At 41.3% G+C, this 27848-nt stretch overlaps 2 protein-coding genes across 2 annotated transcripts; both read left to right on the forward strand.

Moving 5' to 3' along the window:
• Window positions 1-5118, forward strand: LOC130912035 (UDP-glucuronosyltransferase 2C1-like). The gene is made up of 2 exons (XM_057829800.1): window positions 1-43; window positions 3056-5118. The coding sequence occupies exon 2, from the start codon at window positions 3058-3060 to the stop codon at window positions 4654-4656; it is 1599 nt and encodes a 532-aa protein (XP_057685783.1). The 5' UTR covers window positions 1-43; window positions 3056-3057; the 3' UTR covers window positions 4657-5118.
• On the forward strand, window positions 4-27847 carry LOC130912036 (UDP-glucuronosyltransferase 2B20-like). The gene is made up of 2 exons (XM_057829801.1): window positions 4-43; window positions 24208-27847. The coding sequence occupies exon 2, from the start codon at window positions 24210-24212 to the stop codon at window positions 25806-25808; it is 1599 nt and encodes a 532-aa protein (XP_057685784.1). The 5' UTR covers window positions 4-43; window positions 24208-24209; the 3' UTR covers window positions 25809-27847.
• Window position 27848: the final 1 nt, after the last annotated feature.

The following is a 27848-nucleotide window of genomic DNA, read 5'->3' on the forward strand; positions in this document are numbered from 1 at the left end:
CACACTCTGGATCTTCTCTCTTGGAGTGCTGAGAAGAACTCAGGTGAGGATCTAATTCTAATGTGGAGTGCGTTTAATCATAATCATTAGTCCCTTCAATTTCATAATCAGTAATTGGACATTTTTTGTGATTTATTTTTGATTGCCGTGAAGACACAATACAAATTAGTCCATACATGTACTTACGTGTACAATGCACTGCACTGGTTCATCGAATTATAGTACAAAGGTCAGAAAAGACTAATGGAACATTAATGGGACTTTGATCTTATATGCATTTTTTTTTAAATAAGTGTTTTTTAGTTGTTTATTTTTAAGTATGAACTCATTGTCTACCATTGACAGCGATTGACGTCCAATCCATTTTCACTGGGAAGGTTGAAAGTGATCAAACTCATCAGTTTTATGACTCTGATTTAGAGGTGTGCATCGGTACTGCCCTCACTATTGGATTCGATTATGATTCGGAGGGCCACGATTCGATTCGATTCGATTCAGGGGGTCACGATTCGGTTCGATTCGGCAATGCATTGCGATGCCTTAAAGCCTGGGATGCATTAAAATTCTAAAGCAAAGCATATTTTTCGTGAATCTTGAGGCAACACAAGCGGTCAGACATTAAACAACTTTTTATTGGCTCTTGTGTCACTCCTGGTTGAAGTCAAATGAAAATACTTTCAGATATATATTTAAAAAAAAAAAAAAAAAATCACAGCATTTCATTGGTGCTTTGAATGAGACCAGGGCTTTCTCTTCTTTTTACACACAGTAGCAGCCTTTCACACAGTGCAACATCTGAACTCCTGTGCAAAATCAGTAATAACAGTCACTGTATTTTAGTCACAACAACCCATCGATAAAAATATTCAAGTAAATATTAAAGAAAGCGACAAAGAAGGTATTGTAGTGCAGCAATATCAATCCAGGGATCAGTTCAGTTGCAAACAAAACATCCAACTAAATTGCAATGTAGAACAAAAGTAAAATGTAGGCCTAGCCCACTATATATGTGCAATCAACTTAGAAATGCAATCAGTAAGTACCACATAACAATAAAAAATAATGAATTAAAATGAAGTGCAGCAGAATTTTAGCAGCCATAACAATCTGTTTCAACATGAGGAAATATCATTTTTTTTGCAACTGAGAGAGCAGAGAGATAGTAGAGGTTAGATAGGGCCTAAAAAATCCAGCCCGACCCGACACGGCCCGCTGGTATTGAAGCCCGACCCGGCTTGGAGTGACGCGAAAAAAAACAAACGCAGCAGCAGCAATTTATTTTCATTTCTTCGAGATGGCAGAAAAAAACGCATGTTTCTTAATGTTTAAATAGTCTACATATTTTTGTGATCTTAATAGAAGCATTTACACAACGAAATAACGCTGGAAAAGTTTAATATTAAAAAAAAAAAACATGCGATTTTGCAGACACACAGAGGAGATGCAAAAGGATCACATTTGTGCTTTCTTTGTGTGCATAAATAAAAGTGTCTTTCGTAACGAATCGCAAGCGCCACAGCGGAGGAGAAGAAGAAAAAGCGGGCGGCGCCACTGCTTCATGTGAGTGCACAAGCAAATGCACAATACAGAGAGCTTGCTCTCGGTTTTATCCCATTTTTTAAAAATATAATTTATTAGTCCGGCGCGGGGCGGCCCGACCCGACCCGACCCGAACGTGAATGCTTAACATTTTGAGCCCTACCCGTTCGGACTCGGGCACAAGATCTAACCTCTAAGAGATAGGACATAACATAACAATGGCTGAAGCGGAGAAAGAGGGAGCAAGAAAGATTCTTGATGCACCTAAGACATTGAAAGCTGACATCTGGAGACATTTTGGCTTCTATGAGGTTGGTGGGAAACTTGACCAGAGTTATGCAGTGTGTAAAAAAATGAAACATGACAATAATAATACAAATGGGGAAACCAAATCCATTGCATCACCGGAATTGCGCAGGGAAGATTTTTGAACGTACTTATATATTTTAAAATGCGCTGAATCGATTCGGCTTGTTGCCCACATCGAATCGAATCGTCCATGCCCCGCATCGGGATGCATCGCCGCATCGATTATTGTTGACACCACTACTCTGATTTTTACATTTATCAAGCGCAAGGTGGGTGACCAGGTGCGCTAGGCAAAAGTGTAACTAGGAGCTCCCTCCCCCCCAAAAATGACGATATAACATTTTGTGAGGGTGAGGAGGGAGTTGAAAGTCCGTGTTGCCCAACGACAGCCCCAAAACATCATTGCTCTAGAGGAGATCTGCATGGAGGATTGGGCCAAAATACCAGCAACAGTGTGTGAAAAGCTTGTGAAGAGTTACAGAAAACGTTTGGCCTCTGATATTACCAACAAAGGGTACATAACAAAGTATTGAGATGAACTTTTGGTATTTACCAAATACTTATTTTCGACCATGATTTGCAAATATATTCTTTAAAAATCAAACAATGTGATTTTCTGTTTTTTTCCCCACATTCTGTCTCTCATGGTTGAGGTTTACCCATGTTGACAATTACAGGCCTCTCTAATATTTTCAAGTGGGAGAACTTGCACAATTAGTGGTTGACTGAATACTTATTAGCCCCACTGTATGAAATAAACATGCTTTTTGGGGTCATTCGCAACTTTAAGTACCAGAGGCCAGTTCTGCTGGTGACCAAGAAAAACAGTATGGTCGCACTGCCTTTCAGGAGGGAGCGTGTGAGAGGCTGTACTAGCATGAATTAGAACAACATAAATATATTTTTTAAATTAAAAAAACAGATCCTTTTCAACCGATTCCGATCTTCTGAAAAATGGCGCAATCAGCATTGGGACATCTCTAATAAATACAGTGGGGTCATAGTGAGTAAACCAAAGTCTTTACAAAGAGAGTTATTCATCTAGTGAAAATTATTCTAGTTTTAATACCGTAATATTTCTCGCAGTATATCGCAAACCCCCCCCAAAAATTGAAATGTCAGTTTTTTTCCAACATCATTCAGCTCGCGATACCTCACCTTTTCGATTTGTCACACCCCTACTATGTACTCTGTGTGCCCTCTTTAGCAATGGCGCCATATCGGAGCCTGGCACTCCTGGTGGCGTTGTCTACCATATGTTGGGGAGGGAAAATTCTGGTCTACCCAATTGATGGCAGCCACTGGCTGAACATGAACATTTTACTGGAGGCACTTCACGCTCAAGGCCACCAAATCACAGTGCTGCGAACCTCCACCAGCTGGTACATATCGGAGAAGTCGCCCTACTACAGTTCTATCACCATCGCGCAGGAAGAGTCTACGAGTATCTGGAATCAGGACTACATGACCGCCTTCTTGGAGAGGTCCATTCAGATCCAGAGGAACAGGGGCTCGCTGTGGGCCTTTGTGGAGTTCTACCGGAACATCTATAGCTTCTTAGGATTGCACCACGTTTCCATGGCCAAAATGGTTGTCAGCATATTTGAGAATCAAACTCTAACCAAGCAACTGAAAGAAAGCCAATACGATGTGTGCTTGATGGACCCGGGCTTCCCAGGTGGGGTTTTGCTGGCTCATTATCTGGACCTCCCAACGGTCTTCAACGTGCGCTGGATCCTTAACGGCGAGGCACACTTTGCTATTGCGCCGTCTCCTCTTTCCTACATACCCCAAGTCTTCTCCAATTATTCAGACAAGATGGACTTCACCCAAAGGCTCAAAAACGTCATCTATCACGGCGCTATGGTTTACATGCACCACTTTGTGTCCGATCCGCCTTACCGCGCCTTGTGCGAGCGATATTTCGGCGGCGATGTCAGCGTCATGTCTCTCATGCAGGGCGCCGATCTTTGGCTGATGAGGGTGGACTTTACCTTCGAGCTCCCTCGTCCCACCATGCCCAACGTGGTCTACATCGGAGGGTTTCAGGGGAAGCCCTCGAAGCCTCTCCCGGCGGATTTGGAGGAATTTATGCAGAGTTCCGGGGAACACGGAGTGGTGGTCATGACTTTAGGAACACTGCTGGGCGACCTCGGACCGGAGATCTCCCAGATCATCGCTTCTGCTTTCGCTCGGATTCCTCAAAAAGTCGTGTGGAGACATATTGGGAAGAGACCCGACACTCTGGGGAACAACACTCTATTAGTGGACTGGTTGCCCCAGAATGATCTCCTAGGTTATCCCAAGACTAAAGTCTTTGTAACACACGGAGGCACTAATGGCATATACGAGGCAATCTACCACGGAGTCCCCATTTTGGGGATTCCGCTCCTTTTTGACCAGTATGACAACATGGTAAAAGTAAAAGTTCGCGGCGGTGGTGAGTTTGTAGATGTGACGGCGCTCGACGTGGAATCTTTCACCGCTTCCCTCAGAAACATTCTGGATCCCAGGAAGTCCTACAAGCAGGACATGATGAAACTTTCCCAGCTTCACCACGACAAACCCATGAAACCCATGGACACCGCTATCTTTTGGGTAGAGTACGTCATGAGGCATAGAGGTGCGCCACATTTGCGCACAGAGTCGTATAAGTTGCCATGGTACGCCTATCACTCCCTGGATGTTATTGCCTTCCTTGCAATTTTCAGTTGTCTGGTCGTCGCCTTCATTTGGCTTTCCTTTAAAATTCTCTGTAGGCACTTGATGAAAGCTAAGAGTTACGTATTCAAATCTAAGATTGAATAGAATGAAAAACAGTTGAAATTCGGTCTTCTGCTTCCAGTTTGTATGATTTTACTCATACTTATTCAAAATATGGTAGATTACAGGTGTCGAACTCATGCATTGCAATTAGCTCTCACGTGGGCCAGACCAGTATATTTTTGGCCAAATACATTAACTCGGGGTTGTCTACTGTCTTCGCCGATCGGCAATCCTGTGATGCTTCTCTAATTTGTGTAATTATCAGCACCTGTTACTTGCCTGGTGGCAATAAGTAAATAACACTTGATATACTGTAGAACACCTGTGGAGAGACCTGAAAATGGCAGTTTGGAAAAGGCACCCTTCAAATCTCAGAGACCTGGAGCAGTTGGCTAATGAAGAATGGTCTAAAATTCCAGCAGAGCATCGTAAGAATCTCATCAATGGATTCCAGAAGCGGTTGTTCGCAGTTATTTAGTCTAAAGGTTGTGCTACAAAGTATTAGGATGAAGGTGCCGATACTTTTGCCCGGCCCAGTTTTGTGTAAAATGTAGGGCTGTCAAACGATTAAAAATTTTTATCGAGTTAATTATAGCTTAAAAATGTATTAATCGTAATTAATCGCAATTCAAACCATCTATAAAATATGCCATATTTTTCTGTAAATTATGGTTGAAATGGAAAGATAAGACACAAGACGGATATATACATTCAACATACTGTACATAAGTACAGTGGTACCTCTACATACGATCGCTTCGACACACGAACTTTTCGACATCCGACGTAAAATTTGACTCGCCATTTGTTTCTACATCCGACGACATGCTCGAAATACGACGACAATGGCAGCACCGCAGACGAATGCACGGCGGATTTTCTTGTGAGACAAATCAACACTGGTTTCAGAAAAGGTTGGTACAGGTGGTGAAACAAGGAAAAAGTTGACGCTTACCTTCTAAATGAAGATGCAAATGACAGAAAAATATGAGCGTAGGGTGGGCATCCGTGAAATGGCTCAACAATACATCTCCACGGTCCTCCTCCGACCATCGTTCGCCAGTCTTTATAAGTTAAGCTGACAATTCTTATTGTGGTAACATCTCCAGAGAAATCGCCAACTTCGCCACGTTTTTATCATTTATTTCACAACTTATTCAAAACAAAAACACCTTCTGTCTGCCGCAATTGACGGTGTTCTCAAGAAAGCATTCAAAGTGAAAGTGAAACTCAAGCTCACCGGTCTCTCTGGCACGTCAGCTCCGCGGTGCGTTCAGGGTCAGCAAAAAACGTCCGCCACATTAGAACCCGATTCGTTACATTAATACAGGAATTATTATTATTATTATTATTCCGATTTTGATTTATAATTTATTTGTTTTGCTATGTGTAATTGCCATTTGTAATAGTACCAGCAGTATTTTTTAAGGATTTAGTGAAGGTTTTTGGGCTTTGGAACAAATTAATGGAATTATAATGTATTCCTATGGGAAAATCCTGCTCGACATACGACCATTTCGATTTACAAACAAGGTCCTGGAACGGATTAACTTCGTATGTAGAGGTACCACTGTACTGTATTTGTTTATTCTAACAATAAATCAACAAGATGGCATTAACATTATTAACATTCTGTTAAAGCGATCCTTGGATAGAAAGACTTGTAGTTCTTAAAAGATAAATGTTAGTACAAGTTATAGAAATTTTATATTAAAACCCCTCTTAATGTTTCCGTTTTATTAAAATTTGTAACATTTTTAATCAAAAAATAAACTAGTAGGTCGCCATTGTTGATGTCAACAATTACACCATGCTCACTCATGGTAGTAACCCATAAAATCAATTGCAGAGGGCGCCAAACACCAAAAAACAAGTAACAAGCAGACATTACATTGTACTGTCATTTTATTCTGTTTGAGCCGGGCATGTGCGTTAATTGCATCAAATATTTTAACTAGGGCTGTCAAAATTATCGCGTTAACGCGCGGTAATTAATTTTTTAAATTAATCACGTTACAATATTTGACGCAATTAACGCACATGTCCCGCTCAGACAGTATTCTGCCTTTTGGTAAGTTTTACAGCAAGGCTTTTTGTGCTGTCTAACAGCGAACTCTTGTGGTCGCTTTGCGACATGGTTTATTGTTTTCTTGCCATTTCAATATGGCTGCACGACGTCTCGGGCTGACGCATACGTTGTAATGTTGTGGTTATATGATCCTTGGACAAGATTTGTCCGTAAGTATGGTTGTTGTAAAGAATGTACATATTATGTTAGTAAGCGAAATGTTATATTTTTTGTATGAGACGCTTTTTGTTTATGTTTAGTAAACCTGTATAGCATGCTAAGCTAACGTTGTTGCCAATGCAATGCTTGTGTACTTTTTTTTGTAGTTTTACGACGGTCTAGAGAGGACAATGGTTTGAGGCCATCTTATTAATAAATCAGATGAAAAAGGAAGAAGTCTGATTATTAAGGCGTCGTTCACTAGCTGTCTAGCTTTGGAAAAAGTAGACGCTTCGGAGTGAGGACAGCATAGACAGATTTAAATGACAGTAGAGTGAAATGCCCACTACAGTCCTTATGTACCCTGTGTTGAATGTATATATCCATCTTGTGTCTTATCTTTCCATTCCAACAATTTTACAGAATATATACATAATTTACAGAAAAATATGGCATATTTTATAGATGGTTTGAATTGCGATTAATTAATTTTTAAGCTGTAATTAACTCGATTAAAAATTTTAATCGTTTGACAGCCCTAATTTTAACGTGATTGATTTAAAAAATTAATTACCGCCCGTTAACGCGATAATTTTGACAGCCCTAGTAAAATGATAATGATTAATTTTTTTCCCCTATTCTCTTTTGTGTTTTTTCCATTGCAAGCAAAATAAATGAAGATATTACTCGCAAAGCATTTGTAATTGCAACTGTTTTCTGGTAGAAATTGATCATTATCTGTCAGAATTGCAGTGGTGCCAATACTTTTGGCCAGCACTGTAAATCCTTGTCACGGGATTGGGGCTCCATTGTAAACTCTCACCTAGGGCATCAAATCATCCAGGGCAGACCTGTTGTATCTAGATTCCTATCTGCAGATAAATCATTTTATCGCTTAAATTCCTAACAAGTTAGTTAATGTTTGACCACATCAAAGAAATCAGTCAACACATGTATTTGAAATTCTTAGTGTGTTCAGATTCACTTTAGAAAAGGATACCATTGCTTAAAAGTCTGTCAGATGTTAGACAAGATTGATAGGTGTCAAAAAGCTAAACTGGTTTTGGACAAACAGAAGTTGTACATTAACTTGGATTTGGAGAGCAACCGCTGCTCAAACGCTTCAGGATAACGACATACTCAGGATCTTTTCTCTTGGAGTGCTGAGAAGAACTCAGGTGAGGATCTAATTCTAATGTGGAGTGCGTTTAATCATTTGTCCCTTCAATTTCATAATCAGTAATTGGACATTTTTTGTGGTTTATTTTTTCATTGGCCTGGAGACTTAATACAAATTAGTTTATACATGTTAGGGGTGCATGGTATCCATTTTGTTGAAACCGATATCGATAACTTCCTGCTCCTCAAAGCGGATACCGATATCGATAAATATCGCAAAAATTGTTTTTAATGTATAACCTGAGTTTTTGAACTACCTGGAGGTTTAAAAAAACAAAAAAACTGGTGGATTCAACATAGATTTGCCTTTGATCTCAATAGATTTTTCATAATGACATGAACAAAACAGTGCGTTTCACTTCTGCACTGCCCGACAGCCAGCTAAGAATGAATGCACTTCCATAAACCACAAGGCTTGGTCTTTTCTTGCTTTTATGGGAAGACACTCGTCTAAATATTGTGACAGTACAACAGAAAAAATACATATTTAATACTCAATTTACAACTAACTGCACAATACACTTATATACACAACTATTATATGTATAGCATAGCACACTAGCTTGAGCTACTAAAGTATTGGCTGCCTTCTATAACACAACAACTTATGAAGTTCTGTACATATGACCCTTCACCACAGAAGTAAACATACAGTGCCTTGCAAAAGTATTCGGCCCCCTTGAACCTTGCAACCTTTCGCCACATTTCAGGCTTCAAACATAAAGATATAACATTTTAATTTTTCGGCAAGAATCAACAACAAGTGGGACACAATCGTGAAGTGGAACAAAATTTATTGGATAATTTAAATTTTTTTAACAAATAAAAAAGTGAAAAGTGGGGCGTGCAATATTATTCGGCCCCCTTGCGTTAATACTTTGTAGCGCCAGCTTTTGCTCCAATCACAGCTGCAAGTCGCTTGGGGTATGTTTCTATCAGTTTTGCACATCGAGAGACTGACATTCTTGCCCATTCTTCCTTGCAAAACAGCTCGAGCTCAGTGAGGTTGGATGGAGAGAGTTTGTGAACAGCAGTCTTCAGCTCTTTCCACAGATTCTCGATTGGATTCAGGTCTGGACTCTGACTTGGCCATTTTAACACCTGGATACGTTTATTTTTGAACCATTCCATTGTAGATTTGGCTTTATGTTTTGGATCATTGTCCTGTTGGAAGATAAATCTCCGTCCCAGTCTCAGGTCTTGTGCAGATACCAACAGGTTTTCTTCCAGAATGTTCCTGTATTTGGCTGCATCCATCTTCCCGTCAATTTTAACCATCTTCCCTGTCCCTGCTGAAGAAAAGCAGGCCCAAACCATGATGCTGCCACCACCATGTTTGACAGTGGAGATGGTGTGTCCAGGGTGATGAGCTGTGTTGCTTTTACGCCAAACATATCGTTTTGCATTGTGGCCAAAAAGTTCAATTTTGTTTCATCTGACCAGAGCACCTAGACGTGAGCATATTACCCCCGTGCTATCATCACTCCACTGGCTTCCAGTCCATTTTAGAATTGATTTCAAACTTTTACTGTTTGTTTTTAATTCTATTTATGGCCAGGCTCCATCATATCTATCGGAAATTTTAACTTTTCGTAACTCTGGCAGAACTCTTCGCTCGACCGGCCAGCTTTTTTTAGATGTTCCGAGGTCAAAACTTAAACAGTGGGGAGACCGATCCTTTGCGGTTGCTGCCCCCAGGCTGTGGAACAGCCTTCCCTCCGAAATCCGCACCACCACGGATGTAGGTCTTTTTAAGTCTCGGCTAAAAACGCACCTTTTTAGACTCGCCTTTTACAAAGATTAGGATAGCCTGGTTTTATTAGCTTAAGGACTTTTTTTTTAATGTTTTTCGATTTTATCGGTTTTATTGTTTTACTTGCTGGACTTTTATTGTGATGCGCTCTTTGTTTTACTTTATTTTTTAAATGTCATTGTATAATATTTTCCTGCCTTTTATTTATCTTGAGCCATGTTTTGTTGTAAAGCACTTTGAGGGCCTTTCGGGTTTTTGTAAAGGGCTATATAAATAAATTTGATTGATTGATTGATTGATTCTTCCACATGTTTGGTGTGTCTCCCAGGTGGCTTGTGGCAAACTTTAAACGAGACTTTTTATGGATATCTTTGAGAAATGGCTTTCTTCTTGCCACTCTTCCATAAAGGCCAGATTTGTGCAGTGTACGACTGATTGTTGTCCTATGGACAGACTCTCCCACCTCAGCTGTAGATCTCTGCAGTTCATCCAGAGTGATCATGGGCCTCTTGGCTGTCTCTCTGATCAGTTTTCTCCTTGTTTGAGAAGAAAGTTTGGAAGGACGGCCGGGTCTTGGTAGATTTGCAGTGGTCTGATGCTTCTTCCATTTCAATATGATGGCTTGCACAGTGCTCCTTGAGATGTTTAAAGCTTGGGAAATCTTTTTGTATCCAAATCCAGCTTTAAACTTCTCCACAACAGTATCTCGGACCTGCCTGGTGTGTTCTTTGGTTTTCATAATGCTCTCTGCACTTTAAACAGAACCCTGAGACTATCACAGAGCAGGTGCATTTATACGGAGACTTGATTACACACAGGTGGATTCTATTTATCATCATCGGTCATTTAGGACAACATTGGATCATTCAGAGATCCTCACTGAACTTCTGGAGTGAGTTTGCTGCACTGAAAGTAAAGGGGCCGAATAATATTGCACGCCCCACTTTTCACTTTTTTATTTGTTAAAAAAGTTTAAATTATCCAATAAATTTTGTTCCACTTCACGATTGTGTCCCACTTGTTGTTGATTCTTGACAAAAAAATTAAATTTCATATCTTTATGTTTGAAGCCTGAAATGTGGCGAAAGGTTGCAAGATTCAAGGGGGGCGAATACTTTTGCAAGGCACTGTATATCATATAATATCATCAAACATGTTTACATACATGATTTACGTACATGTAGTTCGCTTGTCACAAAAGAAAATTGATCTACCATTTATAATGAACTCCGTAATCAAAACTAGAAACTGCAATTTCTGGAGAAATTACACCTGGTCTTTCCTGTGTGGCTATACAGATTGTAGCCCTGCCCAGGGCTATCAATAGAATGGAACAACATGCCTGTCAATTGCATTAAACAAATTAAATGCCATTAGAAATGAACGGAAAATTTGGACGACCATGGCTTTCAATGGCCTCCAAGTACATTGGCATCAATAGAATGGACAAACATGCCAGTCAATGGCAATTAACAAAATACATGCCATGAGAAATGAATGGGAAATTTGGACGTCCATGGCCTTCAATGGCAGCACCATCCATAAGTGTCAATGGAAGCGGGGAAGTTTGGGGGACACGTCCCATTGATATCTGGTCATTTTCTGTTAATTTGGGGATATTGGACTTTTTGCCATTAAAAATGAATGGGAAAAATTTTGGACGTCCATGGCTGTCAATGGCCTCCAAGTACATTGGCATCAAAAGAATGGACAAACATGCCAGTCAATGCCAATAAACAAAGTAAATGCCATTAGAAATGAATGGGATATTTGGACATCCAAGGCCGTCTATGGCAGCACCCTCTATAAGTGTCATTGTAAGCGGGGAAGTTTAGGGGGACATGTCCTATTGATATCTGGTCATTTTCTGTTGATTTGGGGAAATTTGGTTTTTTCCCCATTGAAAATGAATGGGAAAAATTTTGGACGTATATGGCTGTCAGTGGCATCGATTTACATAGGCGTCAATGGAATCCAATTACATTGGCATCAATAACCCTAACCCGTCACCGCAACGCGGGAGTATAACTCAGGCTTTACCTGTCAGTGACTACCCCGCCCCTTTTCTGACACCCGAGTTAAATCCAACAATAGTCCTGGCTGTGCATTTGGGATGAAATGTATAACTGATGCTACAACAATCTAATGATATACTGGCAAGCGGGGTGGCCACTGGGGTGGCCAACACATTTATAGGGGTGGCCACCCCTTAGTGGCGCCAAGTTGATTTACTTTAGTGTTTTGGATAATCGTCTTGTTGCAGCCTCCTAGGCCGTCAGGTCACCTACCTTTTCGTTCAGTTTCGCTCCACTACCAGGGGCACTAAATAATTTCTTCTTCATAAAATAGATTTATTAGTTCTAAGTAAGAATCCGTGGAGTTCACCCTCTGAAAACGTGTCAATTTTTTATTCACTGTGTTGAAACCCCGGGAGTATTTTGCGTTGAGGCGCATTGATCTCTGGTGTGCGCGTAGTACCATTAGGTCGGGAGTGGTGTGATTTTGGTCACATGAGCTAATCAGGTAGCCGCTTTCTCCTCACCATAACAACCAGATATCAAAAATGGCGACTACAACATCGGAGAGCAAAGACGAGCGAATGGAGAAAAAAGTTCAAAAGAGCGCAGAAAGTGGGAAATAAACGATGCTACATGCATCTTTTTTCCGTGAAGAATGAGGTCGGACGTCTTGGACCTCACTTTTCAACGGTGGAACCTGTACAGAACCTGCTTAAAAAAGTTTCTTTGTCTTCACGGCGCTAACAAGGAGCTTGCAGGAATATACAAACATTGCGTGGATATGGATTTTGAAAATATTCCTGGCGACGCTGGATTCCACACTACATGCTACCGGCGTTTTACTGATAAGCAGAAATTGTTAAAGGCTGAGAAAAAATTCGCACGTACTGGGGGAGAGCCATCTGCAGCCGCGAGCCATTCTGACCCCCCCTGCGAGTACGAACGAAAGTTGCAGAAGCGTCTGAAACTCCCAGAAAAAACTTCGTTCCTGTTCAGGTTTGCCCATCGCTTCTGCTGGCCCTGTCCTTCCAGCCATCTGCATCATTTGTAAAAAAGTGTCAAAGTATGCTCGTTTGGGATCGGAAGGCAAACGGCAGCGGGATCATCTCGCCAAAGCAGAGACATTGTCGGCAGGTATGTGCCTCACACACACGCGCCCATTTTTATTTACAATATGACCAATATTTATTAATGGACTGAAAAAAATTTGTTAATTTTTAAGGCTATAGTTTAGTAAACACGCGAGCTGCTGAATGATTTATCGAGTGAATCCAGCAGTGGTTACCAAACTCGGGTTAGCTGTGCCCCTCACAGTAAAGCCTGAGTTATACTCCCGCGTTGCGGTGACGGCGTAGCGACTACGGCGTCATTCGACATTCGATAGTTCTGCGGTGAGGGAACGTGTTGCTCTGTAATTCACCGCCACGCCACTACAGGGATGTGGCGTTATGTTTGTACGGTTTTGGGGCATGCTTGTTTACTTCCGCTAGTCCGAGAAAAAATAAACAATGCAAGATGGAACTCTTGAAAGTAAACATTCTGCTCATCAACACTGAATTAATATTGAACATACAAATGTTGACGGGCAGGCGACGCAGAAGACGGTTTCGAGGCGGTCTGGCCGACTTTTGATGCCGCACAGAGAGTTTTAGACTCGGGTGGAGAGAGCTAGCTGTGGCGGCTAGCTTCAAACTGGCGTCGAGCACTGCGTTCAAGGTCTGCAAAGCCCTCCAGCCCGATTTGTTTGCCGTGTCCTACAACCAGCCAGTGGGAAGCCATAGCAGATTTCTGGCGTCTAGGGAACTTCCCAAACTGCGTTGGGAGGCTTGATTTTAAGGTTATCATAAAAAGCACCGAGGCACTCTCAATCAGTGATGATGTATTGTGTGTGTGAACTGTCTGTTATTGAAAATTAAAGATCAAAACAACTCTTTTAATCTGTGCTTTATTCTTCATATACTTGAAGTGTGACACGTAAACAAGTCACAGACTCACAGCAAACATATGTACACAGTAAATGATGAAGTGCACCAACCAAAAATACGACATAAAGTGATAAAAAGTTGGCAGTTTTTGGCCGACTGGGTCACCGCTTCGTGTGGCCACTCGATTCCGAAAACCCACGTCTCGGTGGTTCTTCCATTTTTTTTTTTTCCCGATCGCCGACCTTGCCATTTGGCAATCATAATAATAATGTCTTGACGAGACTTGCTCTTCGATGATACTCCCGTCGGCTTGGTCCATTTTTGCGTGTAGAAAACAATGTTTGATTCTGTTCTACAATGGCGGTGTTTTCGTGGTAAACCGGAAACAACAGTCTGAGCGGACCAATCACAGTCCGTTTTCGCTACGTCATACGCGTCTACGCGACGCGAAGGTTACAAAAATCGAGAGGTGCGCGTCAGGCTACGGCGTAGGGTCGTAACTCGATTCTTCCTTGACGGCGTAGGTCTGACGCAGAAGTATAACTCAGGCTTAATAGATCACAGCTACACCCCACCCCCCCTCCCCACCAACCTCAACAAACCCTTTACTTTTAAATCTGTGATATGCATATACTGTGAAAAGCGGTGATGTGACAGTAATACTTATTATAATTCTTTTTTGTGTAAAGGCCGGTTGCTATAGGCAGCAGAGATGAAGACTCTTCAATCCTTCAACATATCAAAGACAAAGACTGCGTTGCAATGGAGATGCGGTACCATAAATCCTGTTACCGAGATTACACCAGGTTCCGAACCAAGTCAACAGCAACAGAAACTGCAACGAGGGACGAAGAACTGTGAGTTATTACATTGCACTACTCCATTGACACTTTGCTAAAATTACACATTTCAAAGGTAAAGCATTGTTAACAACATGTCACTTGTATTCTGCTTGCCTTTAGCCAAAGCATTGAAAGCGTTACCCTTTCCGCATCCTAAGTATGTGTGTGTTTCAGACAACCCTATGCCGAGAGCTACAAACTCTTTTGTGAACAAGTGGTCCGTCAAAGGATTATCGTTGACAAAGAAGTGCTCAGAATGGACAAGCTAAAAAGGTTGTTTGTGAACACCGTGAAGAACCATGAGGATCTTGATGCTTCAGACTACAGGTAATATATAAATCTTCATACTATTTTTTTTTTTTATATAAATTTAGTCTCTAATAAAAAAGGCTTTGAGAGAATGTTTAATTTTGTTCTCTTTGGTGTATTCGTGTGAATGAGAAATATAAGTGCAAGAGTGAATGTGGGTGTGTGTGATGTGAATATGTGTGTCTTGTGCTCATCTTTCCTTTTAACTTTGTTTCAGGTAGGTTTTGCTGAAAAGAAGATTGAAGTGCGATTTCCTCCAGTTGGTTTTTCACACCCCTTTCCAGCGCAACATGTCTGAAAAAAATTTTTTTTTTTTTTTGAGACATTATCAACAACAAACTTTTAGACAGGATACCTCAGTCATCGGGTACATCAGCTACCGAATCTACTGAGGTAAGCCAAGAAAGTGACACTGAAAAAATGGCTAGCACAACATCTGGTTGGAAAACCAGCTCTGGGCCCAAGTGTTTGTTCAGCCCTCATTGGCATCCATACATTCACAGGTTGTGACTCGACCAGTGCCTTTCATGGCAAGGGCAAAACAAAGACATTTTATCTTGCTTGTCAGCAAGTAGAATACCTGACTGCGTTTACAGATCTGGGTAGTAGTTTTAACCTTGACCAGTCTACATTTGAGGCATTGAGCAAATATATGTGCCATCTATATGGCCAGTCAACTGCCTAAAATGTCAACGATGCAAGATACAAGGCATTCTGTATGGCATCGTCAGCTTTGCCAGAACTGTCCATTCTTCCAACAAGTGATGCTCTCTTCCAACACAGCAAAAGGGCAAACTACCAAGCAGCAGTAATGCGACATTCTCTGACTGGTATGATGTGTGCCCCTTCACCAATTGGCAATGGATGGGACATTGAGGATGGTGAATTAACAGTAAAATGGATGACTAGAAATCCTGCCCCAGATAGTGTGCTACAGGTAGTCCACTGTGGTTGCAAGATAAGCAAGTGTGAGACTGAAAGATGTTCATGCTTGTCTGCAAAAATGTCTTGTACAGATTTATGCCACTGCCAGAACTGTGAAAACATTTCAAAGGAAACAGAAAGAGGCACATGGGATAATGACACTAATAGTGATATTGATGAGTAATCACCCACCATGTAAAATCTGTCCTAAGTTTTGATTCATTATCAAGATGGTACTCTCCATTTTAACACTTTTAAAACAAAAACAAATGTCTGTATTGCCTTTCCCCAAAACATAGACCTTTGTTCAATTTGACTGCCAAAAAAGATGGATGTTCCAATGAAGTGCCATGGTTTTATTGTGAATGCACATTTGATATATGTATATATTATTTTTTTGTGTGAGGCAGGGGTGGGGGTGTAAATGACATGCTGTGACATAATCTGACACTTTAATAAATACTCTTTGTTACAATTATCTGGGCTCTTAATGCATTTATTTTTATCCAGTCCATTTTGCCTTGTTCCAGTTTTGAGGTGCATGGTAGGATTTTCAGCCATTTTTGGCCAATGTGTGCTGCTTCTTGTGTACCTTTCATTACATAGTAGGTTGTGAATTGTTTTCATATATAAAACATAAGCTTTTAGATAAATGTAACATATGTTCTTCATGTGCTCGTGTCACCTCTAGTTGAAGTGATTTTTTTTTTTTGCACAGATTTGCTACATTTAATGATCTAAATTCACATATGAGTATACTAAACCACCAATACTTGTTTCTGATATTAGGTACATGTATGTATGACATTTGGGAAAGATTTTGTGTTGCCAAATTTAATGGAAGACATTTTACACCCAGAAATGGCAGCACCAGATTTTCGTTTTTTGTTATTTCCCTATGTATATATTCCTGGCTTTTGACAAAATTGGTGCAGGGAAACGTTGGGTGAACTTTTAACCCAAAGTTCAGAAGGGTATTATCTATCAAAAAATGCATTGAACAAGTAGTGCCCAGACAGTGGAACGAAACTCATTTTCTAGGCACTTTTTCAGGGTCCACCCCAAGGCCTATCCATCCTCTTTTTAGCTTCAACTGTCTACAGACAGCCTCAGGTTTTCCTGCAAAACATCCTGACAAACTTTTCAATTCATTCTTCCATTAATGATTGCAAGTTGTCCAGGCCCTGAGGTAGCAAAACATGATGCTCCCTTCACCATGCTTCACTGTGGGGACGAGGTGTTGATGTTGGTGAGCTGTTCCATTTTTTCTCCAAACCTGACGTGGTATCTTACTGCCAAACAATTCAACTTTGGTTTCATCAGTCCACAAAATATTTTGCCAAACTTCTGTGGAGAGTCCAAGTGCCTTTTTGCGAACATTAAACGAGCAACAGCAGTGGCTTCCTCCGTGGAGTCCTCCCATAAACACCATTCTTGGCCATAGTTTAGTTAATTTGTGCACCGAGATATTAAACTGTGCCCGTGATTTCTGTGAGTCTTTAGCAAACACTCTAGGGTTCCTTTTTACCTCTCCGAGTATTCTGCACTGAACTCTTGGCATCTTTGGTGGACGGCCACTCCCTGGGAGAAAAGCAATAGTGCCAAACTCTCTCCATTTGTAGACAACTTCTCTGACTGTCGATTGATTAACATCCAGACTTTTAGAGATGATTTTGTATCCTGTTGGAATTCGCCCCCCCCCGGCCAAGCCGCACGCGGGAGTGTGCCAACTGGGAAGGCGGATATTCCGCGCGTTCACCTCTGAGGTTAACCCTTTGTACTGACTCCATGTTCCAAAAGTTTGAAGAAGACTCACCGAAAGCAGGTTGACAATTTATTTGTCGACAATGGTCAAAAACAAGGCAAAAACAGACGACGGAGGGACAATTCTGGATCCAAAACAAGGCTACATAGAAAATGTTTTTTCGAGCAGCATATCTGTGTTATCTCAGAGTCCAGGGTTGTTTAAGTCCATGGTGGAGTAGGCCGGGCCGAAGGTGTGTCTGGGCATTGCTTTTGGGACCTTCCCTCTGTGGTCGGTTTAGGTTCGTGCACGGATGAGACGTGGTTGCCAAAGCGACCGAAGCTGGTCTTGAGGTCCCAAGCGCCCGCTATCAACTTTGTTATCCGGGCTGGCGCTACTTGTTTTAGGACAAAGCGCGCTGGTCTTTGTCCTTGTTCGTTGTCGGGAGAACTGATTGCCAGAGTTGGTGCGTCAATCTTGCTCGTGACGCAAACGTTGGGCTTCTGTGATAAGATGGCGTTGTGTATCTATTCTGCTTCTTCAGACTATGGTCTGCTATTTATTTTATATTAAGTATTTCTCATACTTATAGTAGTGCAGTCCTACAGTAAGTATGAGAAATGATACTATTCCCTGATTAATTATATTACGTGTGTTCGAGTAATACAAACAGTTAGACGGTGCCTACGAGAAATGATACCATTTTTTCAATTTCTCCTCATGAGCTCCGATAAAGTGATTCACTTTACTGTGTCAAGGGCATGGAGTGAAGTCTGCCTAAACTATAGTTACATGAATGTGTTAGACTAATGCAAACAATTATATGGTGTGTGCAAGAACGGTACCTATTCCCTTCAATCCTTTCCCAGCTTTATACAAATCAACAATCCTTGATCGCAGATCTTCAGACAGCTCTTCTGACTGAGCCATGATGGACATCAGACAATGCTTTTCATCCAAACAATTCTGTCCAGGTGTGTGTTTTATAGTGGGCAGGGCAGCTTTAAACTACTCATTAGGGATTGGACACACACCTGACTTAAACTGTTTGGTAAAAATTGGTTTCAATTGCTCTTCAGGTCTCCTTAGGCAGAGGTTTCACTTGCTTATTGCTCCCCCTTCTGTCATTGTTTGCATGCTATCCTCATTAAAATATGAAAACCTATAAATGTTTTAGTTAAAGCAGACGTTTTTTTTCATCTGTGTGATTTTGACAACAATTAGAACAGATTTGATGGTGCTTTTATGCAGAAATGTGAGAAATTCCAAAAGCTTCAGATACTTTTACTTCCTAATAAGGAAGTAACCTGGAAATTCCCCCAAATCAACTGTAAACGATTATCCGTCCCAGTGTAGACGTAGCCTCAAGCTCCTTGTGTGGGACATATTCAGTGATATTTTCATAATTTGCGCCAAGCCGATAAAAACTGAGTGGTGGGCCGCAGTTGGCCCGCGGACCGCAGTTTGGACATTTGCTAGCTTAAACCATCATTTGTCAGAAATTGGCCGTAAAGAGGGATTGTTGCCAGAGAACAAACTGTTTATGTTTTTGTTATTGTTGAGGGTTTTGGACAAACAGGCGGCAGAGTTGAGCAGTTGTACATTAACTTGCACTTGGAGACCAAGCCATGCATAAACGATTCGTGATAACAACACACTCGGGGAATCTTCTTTTTTGGAGTGCTAACAAGAACTCAGGTGAGGATCTGCTTCATGTGTAGCACTTGTTTGTTCATTACTATTCTCTAAATTCCATCAACAGTCATTTAAAGTTTTTTGTTGCTGTTATTTCACTGCATTGCAAAAACAAAAGAAATAGGCTACTCCATTAAACTGAGAACTGGTTTCACAAGAATGATTGACTGAATGTACTGAATTGTCGAAGTACAGCGCACAAGTCTGCAAGGAATTAAGAGAGCAAAAACAAACTCCGAGACCTTAAATAGAACTTCGATCATTGTTTATTTGCTACATGCTATAAATGATTGCACTACGAATTTGAGAAGCATGTTGTTATTAGTTTATAAAGAACAATAAAGATATTTATTGCCTTGTGTCTGAGAGGAAGTAATCTTTGGTTCAGTCCTGAGTTACAGTCTTTCCTTTTTAAAAAGTTTCTATTGCTATCACTGTCATGGTTTTGCTAGCTAGTCCCTAGTGAGAGTAGTGTTCCTTCAAAATAATACCGTCATTTTCGGATTATAAAACACTACTTTTTGAATCTCGCGGTTTATAGTCCAGTGCGGTTTATTTGTTGATTTATTTGGATAATAGGTAACACTTTACTTTGACAGCGGTGTCGTAAGACAGCCATAGGACCGTCATAATTATGATATGACACTATCACGGGTATTAATGAATGCTTATGACAGATGTCATTAAATGTCATCCGGTAAATTATGTCAGTAACTCCATTTACAGTGGGGCAAATAAGTATTTAGTCAACCACTAATTATGCAAGTTCTCCTACGTGAAAAGATTATAGAGGCCTGTAATTGTCAACATGGGTTAACCTCAACCATGAGAGCCAGAACGTGGGGGGAAAAAAAACAGAAAATCACATTGAATTTATTTCCAAATTAGAGTGGAAAATAAGTATTTGGTCACCTACAAACAAGCAAGATATCTGGCTGTCAAAGAGGTCTAACTTCTTCTAACGAGGCTCCACTCTTTACTTGTATTTATGGCACCTGTTTTAACTCATTATCCGTATAAAAGACACTTGTCCACAACCTCAGTCAGTCACACTCCAAACTCCACTATGGCCAAGACCAAAGAGCTGTCAGAGGACACCAGAGACAAAATTGAAGACCTGCACCAGGCTGGGAAGACTGAATCTTCAATAGGTAAAACGCTTGGTGTAAAGAAATCAACTGTGGGAACAATTAGTAGAAAATGGAAGACATACAAGACCACTGATAATCTCCCTTGATCTGGGGCTCCATGCAAGATTTCACCCTGTTGCGTCACAATGATAACAAGAACGTTGAGCAAAAATCCCAGAACCACCCGGGGGGACCTAGTGAATGACCTACAGAGAACTGGGACCACAGTAACAAAGGCTACTATCAGTAACATATCAGCCGCCAGCCTCAAACCCTGCACTGCCAGACGTGTCACCCTGCTGAAGAAAGTACACGTCCAGGCCCGTCCACGGTTCGCTAGAGAGCATTTGGATGATCCAGAAGAGGACTGGGAGAATGTGTTATGGTCAGATGAAACCAAAATAGAACTTTTTGGTAGAAACACAGGTTCTCGTGTTGGAGGAGAAAGACTACTGAATTGCATTCGAGGAACACCATACCCACTGTGAAGCATGGGGGTGGAAACATCATGCTTTGGGGCTGTTTTTCTGCAAAGCGACCAGGACAACTGATCTGTGTAAAGGAAAAATTGAATGAGGCCATGTATCGAGAGAATCTGAGTGAAAATCTCCTTCGATCAGCAAGGGCATTGAAGATGAGACGTGGCTGGGTTTTTCAGCATGACAATGATCCCAAACACATAGCCAGGGCAACAAAGGAGTGGCTTCCAGGCCATAACACATTCTCTCAGTCCTCTTCTGAATCATCCAAATGCTCTCTAGTGAACCGCAGACGTGCCTGGACGTGTACTTTCTTCAGCAGGGGGACACGTCTGGCAGTGCAGGATTTGAGTCGCTGGCGGTGTATTGTGTTACTGATAGTAGCCTTTGTTACCGTGGTCCCAGCTCTCTGTAGGTCATTCACTAGGTCCCCCCATGTGGTTCTGGGATTTTTGCTCACCGTTCTTGTTATCATTTTGACGCCACAGGGTGAGGAGGGAGTTGAAAGTCTGTATTGCCCAACGACAGCCCCAAAACATCACTGCTCTAGAGGAGAGCTGCATAGAGGAATGCCTCTGTTATTGCCAACAAAGGGTACATAACAAAGTACTGAGATGAACTTTAGGTATTGACCAAATACTTATTTTCCTCCATGATTTGCAAATAAAGTCTATAAAATCAAACAATGGGATTTTCTGTTTTTTTCCCCCCACATTCTGTCTCTCATGGTTGAGGTTTACCCATGTTGACAATTACAGGCCTCTCTCATATTTTCAAGTGGGAGCACTTGCACAATTAGTGGTTTACTAAATACTTATTTGCCCCACATTAAATATCTGCAGAAATGCGAGGTGTGTACTCATTTTTGTGATACACTGTCCCTACTGGTGACGTAGCACCAGGAGCAATGTGGGGTTAAGTATCTTGCTCAAGGATACTTAGCCTTAAACTTGTACTTAGTTCATCAGGGTAGAGAATTGAACCCACGACTTGTGGGCTGGGGAACAACTACTACTGAGCCACGCCACCCCAGATATAACGCAACAGCACAGCAGTTGAAAAACACCGTCCTATGCAACTGCCTCAGTAGACTGCTAAGGCTACGTTCATACTACAGGTCTTAATGCACGAATCCGTTTTTTTGTCATATCTGTTTTTTTGGCGTGCCCGTTCAGACTGCCTTTGTCCATTGAGACCATTCAAGTATTACGCATGCGCACTAATTCGCAGTCCAACAAGCGCTGAGCATGCGCAGAAGAATCAAAACAAATGACCACACATGCTGGCTGTCATCCGTCATTCCAGGAATATCATATTTTGCTTTTTAAAAAGAGAAGACAAATAACAGACAAAAATAATCCCAGTTTAGGCTTATATTGAAAGTATATGGATCGACAGCATGCACGCACTGTCCGTGCATGTCACACACACATACGCGCAGTTTGCCCCAACCCTCGGCCGTGTAAGCAATGTTGAAATATTGCTTATATGGAGCAGACAGAAAACCGATCATTCTCAGGCTTATCCTCAACCCATTTTTATTTTTTTAATGACTGTTGTCAAGTCATATCCTTCCTAAAAAGCCGTGTTCAAGGCTAGCTAGGCGCTAACAACTAGGAGTGGGAACCTCAGGACACCTTACGATACGATACGATTCGCGATACAAGGCTCACGATAACGATTATCTCACGATATCACGATACAGCGATTATCGATATATTGGTCAGAAATTGGATACATGACATTCTACGATACAACTGTTGGACAAAAAAAAAATTTAAAATGGAAAAAATACTGTTTAAGTCATTTATTAAACAGTGACACTTTTTCTGTGCAACATTGCTGTAAAATATAAATCTAATATAAATATAAATCTAAAATAATATATGTACCGTAATATAAATCTGATGAATGGTACCCTTAATTTCTTTAAAGTTTTAAATCTTAAAAAAAAAAAAGTGCCGTAGGTGTCAGCAGTTGAGCTTGGAGTGGGGCAATGATAAAATTGGTGGGTCTTTTCTTCGTATATGACCTTTGTTGCTTGGTTTGAGCACTTCCACTATCTGCTTCAGCATTTAAGATGTCAGACTTGCTCAGTCACAGTCTTCCTCACCTTAAAAACAACAAAATGAAACCAAAAATATTAGCTACTTCATAGCTTTTGAGTTGAAATCCTGATTTTTTTGTGTGTTGGAAGTACTGAATAAAAAAAAAAAAATGAATTGAATGTATAGAAATTAAAAATGCAATAATTACCAATTCTTAATCTGTAGGCTACATTAATTATCATGCACATCACTTGGAACCTATTCAAACCATTTTTATAGCTTATTGTATCAAAATGACTGTAATAACAGTTTGTGTAGTAAACTAGATGGAAAGTGATTCTCAAATAATATCAAATAAATCGGTAAATTCATGTGGGCTTGTTCGATATTCATTTTCATCCAGTTTAGGGTCCTGGTTTATTTTATATCATTCAACACCAAATGTCATCAAAATATTACATGTAAATTAAAAAGTCAATTACATTGCAAAAACTTTCTTACCTCAAGTGATGAAAGCGAAGCTCACAAACTCCGGTGTCCACTACGTCACCAGCTGCCAGTGAAACTTATTTTTCTTAGACAATTCTTGCATACAGCAAAGTCCTTGTTCACCTTACTTCCTTTCTTGTTGGTGTAAAATCCAAAGTGTGTCCCCATGTGTGATTTGTAGCAATATTTTTCTCATTTTTGTCTTCCACCGTTCTCACGGAGCTTTTTACTTTTTTCAACCCACTTGGAGCTTCTTCTCTTCTTCTTTAGACGACTTGTGCGCACTTTACCCTCACCGCCACTCCCGAGCGCCCTCTAGTGGACCGCCAAGGAATTGCTCAATAAACATTGAGCAGTTTACAGCATCCATACTCCATTGAATGGCCAGTATGTTAAATAAAAGAATCGATACTTGGCGGGAGCATATCGATAACCGATCGGGTTGCAAAATATCGCAATATATCGCTGTATCGAGATATTGTCACACTCTTACTAATAACGCACAGCTGCACCGCTACCGTAGCGCGTCTCTCGCTTTTTTGATGACGTAATTGCTGCATGAATTCCGATTTGAGAGACTGGACAGTACAGACCGCCACGACAGTCTGGAAAAATGTGGCCCAGATCGGATTTGAACCACATACGAAAGTGACCCAGATCGGATTTGAAATGGTCCAGTTCGATGCGACTTGTCACGTTCAGACCGCCTCACTCGAGTTGGAAAAACACAAAAAAATCGGATTCGTCCATCAAGACCTGTAGTATAAACGTAGCCTAATTGTATTCACTCTGTTATTGTTTCTGTCTTTGAACTGTGTGTGCCCTCTTTAGCAATGGCAGCATGTTACAGCCTGCCGCTCCTGCTGGTGTTCTTTGCGACATGTTGGGCGGGAAAAATTCTGGTTTACCCCTTTGAAGGAAGCCATTGGCTCAACATGAAAATCCTGCTGGAGGCCCTTCACGCTCAAGGCCACCAAATCACAGTGCTACGAACATCCACCAGCTGGTACGTATCGGAGAACTCGCCCTTCTATAGCTCCATCACTATCGTGCAGGAGGAGTCCATGAGTATCGAGAGCCAGAACTACATGACCGCCTTCTTGGAGAGGTCCATCCAGATCCAGAGGCACAAAGGCTCGCTGTGGGCCTTCGTTGAGTTCTACAGGAACCTTTTCAGTTTTCTTAGGGACAGCCAGGTGGTCGTGGCCAACATGGTGGTCAGCATATTCGAAAATCAAACTCTAATCAAGGAACTGAAAGAAAGCAGATATGATGTTTTCTTGATCGATCCGGCCGTTCCAGGTGGAGTACTGCTGGCTCATTATCTGGGCCTCCCGACGGTCTTCAACGTGCGCTTGCATTTTAGAGGGGAGGCACATTTTTTAATCGCGCCGTCACCTTTGTCCTACGTCCCTCAACTCTTCTCCCAATACTCGGACAAGATGGACTTCTCCCAAAGGCTGAAGAACATCATCTACCACGTCGCGCTGCTTTACATGTATCACTTTGTGTCCAATCCGCCTTACCAGGCTGTGTGCGATCGCTACTTCGGCAGCGACGTCAGCGCCACGTCTCTCATGCAGGGAGCCGATCTCTGGCTGGTAAGGGTGGACTTTACCTTCGAGCTCCCTCGTCCCACCATGCCCAACGTGGTCTACATCGGAGGGTTTCAGGGGAAGCCCTCAAAGCCTCTCCCGGCGGATTTGGAGGACTTTGTGCAGAGTTCCGGAGAACACGGAGTGGTGGTCATGACTTTAGGAACGCTGTTAGGCGACCTCGGACCGGAGATCTCCCAGATCATTGCTTCTGCTTTTGCTAGGATCCCTCAAAAAGTCGTGTGGAGACATATTGGGAAGCGACCAGCCACTCTGGGGAACAACACTCTATTAGTGGACTGGTTGCCCCAGAACGACCTCTTAGGTCATCCAAAGACCAAAGTCTTTGTAACACATGGAGGCACCAATGGTATCTACGAGGCCATCTATCACGGGGTCCCCATTTTGGGCATCCCGCTCATCTTTGATCAGCATGACAACATGGTGCGAGTAAAGGCACGTGGCAGTGGCGACTTTGTTGACGTGACAGCGCTAGACGTGGAATCTTTCACCGCTTCGCTCAGGAATATTCTGGATCCCCAGAAACCGTACAAGCAGAACATGATGAAACTTTCCCAACTTCACCACGACCAGCCTATGAAACCCCTCGACACTGCCATCTTCTGGGTAGAGTACGTCATGAGGCATGGAGGTGCAGCACATCTGCGCACAGAGTCATATAAGTTGCCGTGGTACGCCTATCACTCTCTGGATGTAATTGCTTTCCTTGCGCTTGTCTGTTTTCTGGTCATCGCTTTCATTTGGCTTTCCTGTAGATGTCTCTGTAGGTTCCTAATGAAGGCTAAACATTACAAATTCAAATCTAAGTGTGAGTAGAATCATTGTTTTTGCCCTGTTTGCCGTTTGCAGAAGGAACCTGTTAACTCTTTAATCATCACTCTGTTAACTCTTTAATCATCAAAGTTCTATGTGTGTTTGTTTTCTGTTAGGAAAATTGTACAAAGAGTTAACTAATTTTATGCTTTAATTACATTGTTCTGATTTGATGTTTCCTTCTACATTAATGTCACATGAAAATGTTCAAAGGATCGTTGTATGTGGCTCAGTTCTTGTACTTTTGAACGGACTGTATGTGATCTACTGTGATTACAAAGTGGTTGCATAGACTTCACTATCGGTTGACAGGACACGGGGCTCAGGGCCGATCCGTAGAGAGCAGTGTTGTTAAAGTGATCCTCTAACTTAAATACATTTAGGCTCTAATAAACCACAATTGTTCTCTTGTACTAAAATATGTTGTTAGAAATAGGGATGGGAATTGATACGATTTTTACGATTCCGATTCCATTATCGATATAGACCCTACCCACGTGACGTCACAACTCCTTCCTCCTGACTGGTGCCGCCCAATTGTCCGTCAACACATCATGTTTACCTGTTACGGCTACGTACATTCCTCCTATTTACGACGTGCTTTCTGCTCGTTAACATTAATAATCAAAATGGTGAAGGCGTGTGTGGCGGTCGGTTGCAATAACAGAGAAGATAGACGGAGAAGACGGAGAGACTTGAAGTTCTACCGGATTCCGAGAGACCCGGAGAGAAGAGAGCGAGATGGGCTGCTGCAATTCGACGAGAAAACTGGGCTCCAAACGATTACCACAGATTATGTAGTAGTCATTTTATATCTGGTAAGATGCATTTAATATATATTTAGAGGGTTTTGGGCTGACAACCACAATTAAGATCATTGCTAGGCTAATCGCCGACAACATACACGTATGTATGTAGTGAGAGTGCTATCGCTAAACCATATAAACATTAAAAGCCCTAACTCCATTAACAAACGACATGAAATACATTAGACTTGACAGTGGATGTTAGCAATAACAAAAGATTTTGAATTGAAAATTTCGTAACTCACCTTTCCAAGCACAAGATAGATTCCTGCCGAATTTTCGTGGACGAGGACCTGTTTTACCCAACCAGCAACGAAGTATTTATAAGCCTCCAAGCTCTTAAAGTTTTTCAAACTTTCGTGAGAATAGGCTGATTTTGTGTGGACAAGATAGTTGTACATATCAGGGTAGCTAGCAGATGTCAGGCAAATACGGCGGAGACAGCGGGTCGAAAAACATCGATTTAGGCATCAAATATGGATCTGGCGAATGGATAAACTGAAGCTTTTCCACATAACGCCTTTTATGCAACGCATCAAGTGAGTTTACGGCATCCGAAAGCACCGGGTCTTCCATGAAATGCATTATAAATTGCTCGATCAATTGAGACCATTGATAATACAGACACAAAATGACGGACAAGGGGGCGGAACCATACAGCGAGCACGTGATTTTGTGACGTCGGTGGGTAGGGTCTATTGTTTAACGATTCGATTCTTTATCGATTCTCTTATCGATTCTAATTTCGGAAAAAAGAAGAACAAACATTTTGATTGGCATCAAGTTTGTTTAATCAGAAGTCACAACCTTACAAACTCACAACAAGGTCAAAAGAGGCCCAAAGCCTCAATGTTAACTGTGGCAATAAGTGGCAAATGCACAAGAATGGGTAACATTTTACTGAAACATTTTTCTAATAGAAATAAAAAATATTGGTATATTTTGGCATATAGGTCGTTGTTCTGCCTTTGGCAATGTCCCCAAACTTTTTCCTGTGAGGGCCAAATAACTTTTCCCTTCTCTGATAAGAGGCCGGGGTCAGTTTGTAATAGAAAAAGTGTGACAATTGCAGGAGTGCGCAAATGTAAAAAAAATATTATTTTTCAGAAAGCCACAATCAAATAACCCTCTGTGGATTCTTCACGGAACAAAAGTAAATAAAATAAAAATAATAATATAATAATAAAAAATAATAATAGCACTATTAATTAAATAGATAATAATCAAATAACCCTCT

The sequence above is a fragment of the Corythoichthys intestinalis genome, chromosome 2, assembly GCF_030265065.1.
Source record: "Corythoichthys intestinalis isolate RoL2023-P3 chromosome 2, ASM3026506v1, whole genome shotgun sequence".
Taxonomy (NCBI): Eukaryota; Metazoa; Chordata; class Actinopteri; order Syngnathiformes; family Syngnathidae; genus Corythoichthys; species Corythoichthys intestinalis.